This window comes from Lampetra fluviatilis, chromosome 79 (genome assembly GCF_964198595.1).
Source record: "Lampetra fluviatilis chromosome 79, kcLamFluv1.1, whole genome shotgun sequence".
Classification (NCBI taxonomy): Eukaryota; Metazoa; Chordata; class Hyperoartia; order Petromyzontiformes; family Petromyzontidae; genus Lampetra; species Lampetra fluviatilis.
Genome location: NC_136353.1, coordinates 1,922,482 through 1,934,033, shown reverse-complemented (window position 1 = coordinate 1,934,033; position 11,552 = coordinate 1,922,482). Strand labels below are relative to the sequence as shown.

General features: G+C 52.0%; 1 protein-coding gene across 1 annotated transcript in view; it reads left to right on the top strand.

The window, feature by feature from the left end:
• The first annotated feature begins 591 nt into the window (after positions 1-591).
• The window catches only part of LOC144953631 (eukaryotic translation initiation factor 3 subunit C-like), a 54,519-nt gene continuing 43,558 nt past the window's right edge, over positions 592-11,552 (top strand). Inside the window, exons 1-4 of the mRNA XM_078884219.1 lie at positions 592-682; positions 6,513-6,627; positions 7,789-7,854; positions 10,675-10,864. Coding sequence (XP_078740345.1) covers positions 6,527-6,627; positions 7,789-7,854; positions 10,675-10,864 — 357 coding nt within the window. The 5' untranslated portion in view covers positions 592-682; positions 6,513-6,526. The remainder of the gene's footprint in view (positions 683-6,512; positions 6,628-7,788; positions 7,855-10,674; positions 10,865-11,552) is intronic.

Below are 11,552 nucleotides of genomic sequence, written 5' to 3'. Positions count from 1 at the left end.
TAACCCCCCCCCTGGCCCCTCCCCCCACTTCAACCCCCCCCCTGACCCCTCCCCCCACTTTAACCCCCCCCCCTGACCCCTCCCCCCACTTCAACCCCCCCCCTGACCCCTCCCCCCACTTTAACCCCCCCCCTGGCCCCTCCCCCCACTTTACCCCCCCCCCGCCCTGATCCCTCCCCCCACTTTAACCCCCCTGGCCCCTCCCCCCACTTTAACCCCCCCTGACCCCTCCCCACACTTTAACCCCCCCAGCCCCTCCCCCCACTTTAACCCCCCCAGCCCCTCCCCCCACTTTAACCCCGCCCCTCACCTCCCCCCGCTGCCCCTCCCCCCACTTTAACCCCCGAGCCCCTCCCCCCACTTTAACCCCGCCCCTCACCTCCCCCCGCTGCCCCTCCCCCCACTTTAACCCCCCAGCCCCTCCCCCCACTTTAACCCCGCCCCTCACCTCCCCCCGCTGCCCCTCCCCCCACTTTAACCCCCCAGCCCCTCCCCCCACTTTAACCCCGCCCCTCACCTCCCCCCGCTGCCCCTCCCCCCACTTTAACCCCCCAGCCCCTCCCCCCACTTTAACCCCGCCCCTCACCTCCCCCCCGCTGCCCCTCCCCCCTCCGCCTCATTCATCTGTGAGGGGAACGGTTCAGGAGGTTGCCTCACGCTACCGCCACCACCGCCGGGTGCTGTGAGTCCCATCCTTCACTCCTTCCTCACCATCCTTCCTCACCACCTCCCTTTGCTCACCCCTTGTGCCTCACCCCTCCCTTTGCTCACCTTTTAATCGACGAACAAACGATAGCGAACGAAACCTCGCGGCGGAGGCGGCGGCGGCGGCGGCGACGGCGCCGGCGGCGGCGAGGTTTCTAGGAAAGGCCTAGAAAGCCCGAGGCTTTAGGCCGCATCGACTAGGCCAACGTCGGTTGTGTTTGGTCTCTGGCGAAGATAAGTAATAAAATAGCTATTTTATATAATTCCGGGAGTAATTAAAACAAACAACACCTCCCACCCCTCCTCAATTCCAACGCAATCGAGTGCTGGAACGAGTTTGGAAGCAATTAATTTATTTAAAAAAATAAAAATAACACGCTACGGATTGCCCAACCTCCTCCTGACCCTAGGCCTTGTAGGCCTCACCGCGGGATATAAACTTAACGATACTTAAACGCTTACAATTACACACTTGTTCTCATCATATCGCTTTCTCCGTGTGTGTCCACCGCTGTAGAGTTAGCAGCAGCTGTTAGAAACACAAACATTTTCTGTGGATGTTAGGGGGGTTTTCGTTTTTCTGCGTTAGTTTCTAGGCCGCTCCAACTCACGTGGCGCTGAGCGAAACTTTGCGTGTCCGTAGAGAATTTCTCAAACAACAACAACAACAAATCTATCGGCCAACAACAACAACAACAACAATCAAACAACAACATCACAATAGGGCGGTCGGTGACAGCTGCACCGACAATTTGCTTGTAAATAAGATTCATACACAGTCTCCATATAGCGGTCTCTCGTTCTGAAATATTCTTAAACGCCGCTGTGAGCTAAGAGATGTTGACTACCTCGCCTGGTACACAGGAGGTCTTGATTATGAAATACTCTGGAGTCTAAGGAGATGTTGACTGCCTCGCCTGGTACACAGGAGGTCGTGGGTTCTGAAATGCTCTGTAGTCTAAGGAGATGTAGACTACCTCGCCTGGTACACAGGAGGTCGTGGGTTCTGAAATACTCTGTAGGATAAGAGATGTTGACTGCCTCGCCTGGTACACAGGAGGTCTTGATTATGAAATACTCTGTAGTCTAAGGAGATGTTGACTGCCTCGCCTGGTACACAGGAGGTCGTGGGTTCTGAAATGCTCTGTAGTCTAAGGAGATGTAGACTACCTCGCCTGGTACACAGGAGGTCGTGGGTTCTGAAATACTCTGTAGGATAAGAGATGTTGACTGCCTCGCCTGGTACACAGGAGGTCTTGATTATGATATACTCTGTAGTCTAAGGAGATGTTGACTGCCTCGCCTGGTACACAGGAGGTCGTGGTTATGAAATACTCTGTAGTCTAAGGAGATGTTGACTACCTCGCCTGGTAGACAGGAGGTCGTGGTTATGAAATACTCTGGAGTCTAAGGAGATGTAGACTACCTCGCCTGGTACACAGGAGGTCGTGGTTCTGAAATACTCTGTAGTCTAAGGAGATGTTGACTGCCTCGCCTGGTAGACAGGAGGTCGTGATTATGAAATACCCTGTAGTCTAAGGAGATGTTGACTACCTCGCCTGGTACACAGGAGGTCGTGGTTATGAAATACTCTGTAGTCTAAGGAGATGTTGACTGCCTCGCCTGGTACACAGGAGGTCGTGGTTATGAAATACTCTGTAGTCTAAGGAGATGTTGACTACCTCGCCTGGTACACAGGAGGTCGTGGTTATGAAATACTCTGTAGTCTAAGGAGATGTTGACTGCCTCGCCTGGTAGACAGGAGGTCGTGGTTATGAAATACTCTGTAGTCTAAGGAGATGTTGACTGCCTCGCCTGGTAGACAGGAGGTCGTGGTTATGAAATACTCTGTAGTCTAAGGAGATGTTGACTGCCTCGCCTGGTAGACAGGAGGTCGTGGTTATGAAATACTCTGTAGTCTAAGGAGATGTTGACTGCCTCGCCTGGTAGACAGGAGGTCGTGGTTATGAAATAATCTGTAGTCTAAGGAGATGTTGACTGCCTCGCCTGGTAGACAGGAGGTCGTGGTTATGAAATACTCTGTAGTCTAAGGAGATGTTGACTGCCTCGCCTGGTACACAGGAGGTCGTGGTTATGAAATACTCTGTAGTCTAAGGAGATGTTGACTACCTCGCCTGGTACACAGGAGGTCGTGGTTATGAAATACTCTGTAGTCTAAGGAGATGTTGACTGCCTCGCCTGGTGCACAGGAGGTCGTGGTTATGAAATACTCTGTAGTCTAAGGAGATGTAGACTACCTCGCCTGGTACACAGGAGGTCGTGGGTTCTGAAATGCTCTGTAGTCTAAGGAGATGTAGACTACCTCGCCTGGTACACAGGAGGTCGTGGGTTCTGAAATGCTCTGTAGTCTAAGGAGATGTTGACTGCCTCGCCTGGTACACAGGAGGTCGTGGTTATGAAATACTCTGTAGGATAAGAGATGTTGACTACCTCGCCTGGTACACAGGAGGTCGTGGTTATGAAATACTCTGGAGTCTAAGGAGATGTAGACTACCTCGCCTGGTACACAGGAGGTCGTGGGTTCTGAAATACTCTGTAGTCTAAGGAGATGTTGACTGCCTCGCCTGGTGCACAGGAGGTCGTGATTATGAAATACTCTGCAGTCTAAGGAGATGATGACTACCTCGCCTGGTACACAGGAGGTCGTGGTTATGAAATACTCTGCAGTCTAAGGAGATGTTGACTACCTCGCCTGGTAGACAGGAGGTCGTGATTATGAAATACTCGGCAGTCTAAGGAGATGTTGACTACCTCGCCTGGTACACAGGAGGTCGTGATTATGAAATACTCGGTAGTCTAAGGAGATGTTGACTGCCTCGCCTGGTACACAGGAGGTCGTGGTTATGAAATACTCTGCAGTCTAAGGAGATGTTGACTGCCTCGCCTGGTAGACAGGAGGTCGTGATTATGAAATACTCTGGAGTCTAAGGAGATGTTGACTGCCTCGCCTGGTACACAGGAGGTCGTGATTATGAAATACTCTGTAGTCTAAGGAGATGTTGACTACCTCGCCTGGTAGACAGGAGGTCGTGATTATGAAATAGTCTGTAGTCTAAGGAGATGTTGACTGCCTCGCCTGGTAGACAGGAGGTCGTGGTTATGAAATACTCTGGAGTCTAAGGAGATGTTGACTACCTCGCCTGGTAGACAGGAGGTCGTGATTATGAAATAGTCTGTAGTCTAAGGAGATGTTGACTGCCTCGCCTGGTAGACAGGAGGTCGTGGTTATGAAATACTCTGTAGTCTAAGGAGATGTTGACTACCTCGCCTGGTAGACAGGAGGTCGTGGTTATGAAATACTCTGTAGTCTAAGGAGATGTTGACTGCCTCGCCTGGTAGACAGGAGGTCGTGGTTATGAAATACTCTGTAGTCTAAGGAGATGTTGACTACCTCGCCTGGTAGACAGGAGGTCGTGGTTATGAAATACTCTGTAGTCTAAGGAGATGTTGACTGCCTCGCCTGGTACACAGGAGGTCGTGGTTATGAAATACTCTGCAGTCTAAGGAGATGTTGACTGCCTCGCCTGGTAGACAGGAGGTCGTGATTATGAAATACTCTGTAGTCTAAGGAGATGTTGATTGCCTCGCCTGGTACACAGGAGGTCTTGATTATGATATACTCTGTAGTCTAAGGAGATGTTGACTGCCTCGCCTGGTAGACAGGAGGTCGTGGTTATGAAATACTCTGCAGTCTAAGGAGATGTTGACTGCCTCGCCTGGTAGACAGGAGGTCGTGGTTATGAAATAGTCTGTAGTCTAAGGAGATGTTGACTACCTCGCCTGGTACACAGGAGGTCGTGGTTATGAAATACTCTGTAGTCTAAGGAGATGTTGACTGCCTCGCCTGGTGCACAGGAGGTCGTGGTTATGAAATACTCTGTAGTCTAAGGAGATGTTGACTGCCTCGCCTGGTGCACAGGAGGTCGTGATTATGAAATACTCTGTAGTCTAAGGAGATGTTGACTACCTCGCCTGGTACACAGGAGGTCGTGGTTCTGAAATACTCTGTAGTCTAAGGAGATGTTGACTGCCTCGCCTGGTGCACAGGAGGTCGTGGTTATGATATACTCTGTAGTCTAAGGAGATGTTGACTGCCTCGCCTGGTGCACAGGAGGTCGTGGTTATGAAATACTCTGTAGTCTAAGGAGATGTTGACTGCCTCGCCTGGTGCACAGGAGGTCGTGATTATGAAATACTCGGTAGTCTAAGGAGATGTTGACTGCCTCGCCTGGTGCACAGGAGGTCGTGATTATGAAATACTCTGCAGTCTAAGGAGATGTTGACTGCCTCGCCTGGTAGACAGGAGGTCGTGATTATGAAATACTCGGTAGTCTAAGGAGATGTTGACTGCCTCGCCTGGTGCACAGGAGGTCGTGATTATGAAATACTCTGCAGTCTAAGGAGATGTTGACTGCCTCGCCTGGTGCACAGGAGGTCGTGATTATGAAATACTCGGTAGTCTAAGGAGATGTTGACTGCCTCGCCTGGTGCACAGGAGGTCGTGATTATGAAATACTCGGTAGTCTAAGGAGATGTTGACTGCCTCGCCTGGTGCACAGGAGGTCGTGGTTATGAAATACTCTGTAGTCTAAGGAGATGTTGACTGCCTCGCCTGGTAGACAGGAGGTCGTGGTTATGAAATAATCTGTAGTCTAAGGAGATGTTGACTGCCTCGCCTGGTACAGAGGAGGTCGTGATTATGAAATACTCGGCAGTCTAAGGAGATGTTGACTGCCTCGCCTGGTACACAGGAGGTCGTGGTTATGAAATACTCTGGAGTCTAAGGAGATGTTGACTGCCTCGCCTGGTACACAGGAGGTCGTGGGTTCTGAAATTCTCTAAACGCCGCTGTGGACTAAGAGATGTTGACTACCTCGCCTGGTACACAGGAGGTCGTGGTTATGAAATACTCGGCAGTCTAAGGAGATGTTGACTGCCTCGCCTGGTAGACAGGAGGTCGTGGTTATGAAATACTCTGTAGTCTAAGGAGATGTTGACTGCCTCGCCTGGTGCACAGGAGGTCGTGGTTATGAAATAGTCTGTAGTCTAAGGAGATGTTGACTACCTCGCCTGGTGCACAGGAGGTCGTGGTTATGAAATACTCTGTAGTCTAAGGAGATGTTGACTACCTCGCCTGGTACACAGGAGGTCGTGGTTATGAAATACTCTGTAGTCTAAGGAGATGTTGACTGCCTCGCCTGGTAGACAGGAGGTCTTGATTATGAAATACTCGGTAGTCTAAGGAGATGTTGACTACCTCGCCTGGTGCACAGGAGGTCGTGGTTATGAAATACTCGGTAGTCTAAGGAGATGTTGACTGCCTCGCCTGGTACACAGGAGGTCGTGGTTATGAAATACTCTGTAGTCTAAGGAGATGTTGACTGCCTCGCCTGGTACACAGGAGGTCGTGGTTATGAAATACTCTGTAGTCTAAGGAGATGTTGACTGCCTCGCCTGGTACACAGGAGGTCGTGGTTATGAAATACTCTGTAGTCTAAGGAGATGTTGACTACCTCGCCTGGTACACAGGAGGTCGTGGTTATGAAATACTCTGTAGTCTAAGGAGATGTTGACTGCCTCGCCTGGTAGACAGGAGGTCGTGGTTATGAAATACTCGGTAGTCTAAGGAGATGTTGACTACCTCGCCTGGTGCACAGGAGGTTGTGATGTTGACGATGTTGTTGATGATGATGATGATGTTGTTGATGATGATGATGATGTTGATGATGATGATGTTGTTGTTGATGATGATGATGTTGTTGATGATGATGATGTTGTTGTTGCAGAACCGCGGCTCAAGATGTCGCGTTTTTTCGCCACCGGCTCCGACTCGGAGACCGAGTCGTCCTCGTCACGCGAAGAGCTCGTCACCTCCAACAAGCCCTCGGCCTCCTACAAGCAGTGAGTGGCACGCAGAGAGACACACGCAGAGAGACACACGCAGAGAGACACACGCAGAGAGACACACGCAGAGAGACACACGCAGAGAGACACGCAGAGAGACACACGCAGAGAGACACACGCAGAGAGAGAGAGACAGACACGCGAAGAGCTCGTCACCTCCAACAAGCCCTCGGCCTCCTATAAGCAGTGAGTGACACGCAGAGAGACACACGCAGAGAGACACACGCAGAGAGACACACACGCAGAGACACAGAGAGAGACACACGCAGAGAGACACACGCAGAGACACAGAGAGACACACGCAGAGAGACACACGCAGAGAGACACACACAGAGAGACACACGCAGAGAGACACACGCAGAGAGACACACGCAGAGAGACACACGCAGAGAGACACACGCAGAGAGACACACAAGCAGAGAGACACACAGAGAGACACAGAGAGAGACACACGCAGAGAGACACACGCAGAGACACACGCAGAGAGACACACAAGCAAAGACACACGCAGAGAGACACACGCAGAGAGACACACACGCAGAGACACAGAGAGACACACGCAGAGAGACACGCAGAGACACAGAGAGACACAGAGAGACACACACGCAGAGAGAGACACGCAGAGACACAGAGAGACACACGCAGAGAGACACACAAGCAGAGACACAGAGAGACACACACGCAGAGAGAGAGACAGACACTCAGATAGAGACAGAGACAGACACTCAGACAGAGATACAGAGAGAGACACAGAGAGACAGAGAGAGAGACACAGAGACAGAGAAACAGACAGAGAGACAGACAGAGACACAGAGACAGACAGAGACACAGAGACAGAGAGACCGATAGAGACACAGACACTCAGACAGACACTCAGACAGAGACACAGAGAGACAGACAGAGACACAGAGAGACAGACAGAGACAGAGTGACAGAGACACAAAAAGACAGATAGAGACACAGACACTCAGACAGAGACACAGAGACAGAGAGACAGAGACACAGAGATACAGATAGTGACACAGACACTCACACAGAGACACAGAGAGACAGAGAGAGACACAGACACTCAGACAGACACTCAGACAGAGACACAGACACTCAGACAGAGACGTTACCCCCTCTACCTCCCCCCCTCTACCCCCTCTACCCCCTCAGGCCGTTCTTGATGAGCGATGATGAGGAGGACGCCAAACGTGTTGTACGCAGCGCTAAGGAGAAGAGGTGAGTGTGTGTGTGTGTACTGTGTGTGTACGTGTGTGTGTACGTGTGTGTGTGTACGTGTGTGCGTGTGTACTGTGTGTGTACGTGTGTGTGTACGTGTGTGTACGTGTGTGTGTGTACGTGTGTGTGTACGTGTGTGTGTGTGGCTGTGTGTGTACGTGTGTGTGTGTGGCTGTGTGTGTACGTGTGTGTGTACTGTGTGTACGTGTGTGTACGTGTGTACGTGTGTGTGTGTACTGTGTGTGTACGTGTGTGTGTGTGTGTGTACGTGTGTACACGTGTGTGTGTGTGTGTGTACTGTGTGTACACGTGTGTGTGTGTGTGTGCACGTGTGTGTACGTGTGTGTGTGTGTACGTGTGTGTGTGTGGCTGTGTGTGTACGTGTGTGTGTGTGTACACGTGTGTGTGTGTACGTGTGTGTGTGTACACGTGTGTGTGTGTGTACGTGTGTGTGTGTGCACGTGTGTGTGTGTGTACGTGTGTGTGTGTGCACGTGTGTGTGTGTGTACGTGTGTGTGTGTGTACGTGTGTGTGTGTGTACGTGTGTGTGTGTGTGTACGTGTGTGTGTGTGTGTGTACGTGTGTGTGTGTGGCTGTGTGTGTACGTGTGTGTGTACGTGTGTGTGTGTGCACGTGTGTGTGTGTGCACGTGTGTGTGTGTGTACGTGTGTGTGTGTGCACGTGTGTGTGTGTGTACGTGTGTGTGTGTGTACGTGTGTGTGTGTGCACGTGTGTGTGTGTGCACGTGTGTGTGTGTGTACGTGTGTGTGTGTGTACGTGTGTGTGTGTGGCTGTGTGTGTGTGTGCACGTGTGTGTGTGTGTACGTGTGTGTGTGTGTACGTGTGTGTGTGTGCACGTGTGTGTGTGTGTACGTGTGTGTGTGTGCACGTGTGTGTGTGTGTACGTGTGTGTGTGTACGTGTGTGTGTGTACGTGTGTGTGTACGTGTGTGTACGTGTGTGTGTGTGTGTGTGTACGTGTGTGTGTACGTGTGTGTGTGTGGCTGTGTGTGTACGTGTGTGTGTACGTGTGTGTACGTGTGTGTGTGTGTACGTGTGTGTGTGTACACTGTGTGTGTGTACGTGTGTGTGTGTGCACGTGTGTGTGTGTGTACGTACGTGTGTGTGGCTGTGTGGGTGTGTACACTGTGTGCGTGCGTGTGTGTGTGTACACTACGCGTGTATGTGTGTGTGTACACTACGTGTGTGCGTGCCTTTGTGTGTGTGTACACGACGTGTGTGTGTGTACGTGTGTGCGTGTACTCTACGTGTGTGTGTACACTACGTGTGTGTGTACACTACGTGTGTGTGCATGTACACTACGTGTGCATGTACACTACGTGTGTGTGTACGTGTGTGCGTGTAGCTGTGTGTGTGTGTGTGCACTACGTGTGTGTGTGTGTACGTGTGTGCGTGTGTACCTGTGTGTGTGTGCATGTACACTACGTGTGTGTGTACGTGTGTGCGTGTAGCTGTGTGTGTGTGTGTGCACTACGTGTGTGTGTGTGTGTGTGTACGTGTGTGCGTGTGTACCTGTGTGTGTGTGCCTGTGTGTGTGTGCATGTACACTACGTGTGTGTGTACGTGTGTGCGTGTACCTGTGTGTGTGTGTGTGCACTACGTGTGTGCGTGTGTACGTGTGTGCGTGTGTACCTGTGTGTGTGTGCCTGTGTGTGTGTGCATGTACACTACGTGTGTGTGTACGTGTGTGCGTGTACCTGTGTGTGTGTGTGTGTGCGCACTACGTGTGTGTGTGCGCACTACGTGTGTGTGTGTACCTGTGTGTGTGTGTACCTGTGTGTGTGTGTACCTGTGTGTGTGTGCCTGTGTGTGTGTGTGTGCCTGTGTGTGTGTGTGCACTACGTGTGTGTGTGTACACTGTGTGCGTGTGTGTGTGTACACTATGCGTGTATGTGTGTGTGTACACTACGTGTGTGCGTGCCTTTGTGTGTGTGTACACGACGTGTGTGTGTGTGTGCACTACGTGTGTGCGTGTACTCTACGTGTGTGTGTACACTACGTGTGCATGTACACTACGTGTGTACGTGTGTACGTGTGTGCGTGTACACTGTGTGCGTGTGTGTGTGTACACTACGCGTGTATGTGTGTGTGTACACTACGTGTGTGCGTGCCTTTGTGTGTGTGTACACGACGTGTGTGTGTGTGTGTGTACGTGTGTGCGTGTACTCTACGTGTGTGTGTACACTACGTGTGTGTGCATGTACACTACGTGTGCGTGTACACTACGTGTGTGTGTGTGTACGTGTGTGCGTGTAGCTGTGTGTGTGTGTGTGTGCACTACGTGTGTGTGTGTGCCTGTGTGTGTGTGTGTACTTGTGTGTGTGTACGTACGTGTGTGTACCTGTGTGTGTGTGTGCCTGTGTGTGTGTGCACTACGTGTTTGTGTACACTGTGTGCGTGCGTGTGTGTACACTATGCGTGTATGTGTGTGTGTACACTACGTGTGTGCGTGCCTTTGTGTGTGTGTACACGACGTGTGTGTGTGTGTGTGCACTACGTGTGTGTGTGTGTGTACACTACGCGTGTATGTGTGTGTGTACACTATGTGTGTGCGTGCCTTTGTGTGTGTGTACACGACGTGTGTGTGTGTGTACACGACGTGTGTGTGTGTGTGTGCACTACGTGTGTGTGTGTACACTGTGTGCGTGTGTGTGTGTACACTACGCGTGTATGTGTGTGTGTACACTACGTGTGTGCGTGCCTTTGTGTGTGTGTGTACACGACGTGTGCGTGTGTGTGTGCACTACGTGTCTGTGCGTGTGTACATTACCTGCGTGCCTGTGCGTGCGTGCGTGTGCAGGTTTGAGGAGCTGAACAACATCATCAAGGCGATCCGCAACGCCATGAAGATCCGTGACATGACGCGTTGCCTCGAGGAGTTTGAGCACATGGGTCGGGCCTACCTGAAGGCCCGCGCCATCGTTGACAAGGAGGGCGTGCCCCGCTTCTACGCTCGCATCCTGGCCGACATGGAAGACTGCGTCAGCGAGGTGAAGTATGGTTGTTTTGTGGGCGGGGATGGGATGTCGGGGGAGAGGGTGAAGAGGATTGGGGATTGGAGGAGAGATGTTGGATGAAGGAAGGCGTGCCCCGGTTCTAAGCTCGCATCCTGGCTGACATGGAGGGCTGCGTCACTCACTCACCCACTCACCCACTCAGTCATTCACCCACCCACCCACTCACTCACCCACTCACCCACCCACTCACTCACCCACTCACCCACCCACCCACTCACTCACCCACTCAGTCATTCACCCACCCACTCACCCACCCACTCACCCACTCACTCACTCACCCACTCACTCACCCACTCACCCACCCACCCACTCACTCACCCACTCAGTCATTCACCCACCCACTCACTCACCCACTCACTCACCCACCCACCCACCCACCCACTCACCCACCCACCCACTCACTCACCCACTCAGTCATTCACCCACCCACTCACTCACCCACTCACTCACCCACTCACCCACTCACCCACCCACCCACCCACTCACTCACCCACTCACTAACCCACCCACTCACTCACCCACTCACCCACCCACCCACTCACTCACCCACTCAGTCATTCACCCACCCACTCACTCACCCACTCACTCACCCACCCACTCACTCACCCACTCACTCACTCACCCACTCACCCACCCACTCACTCACCCACTCAGTCATTCA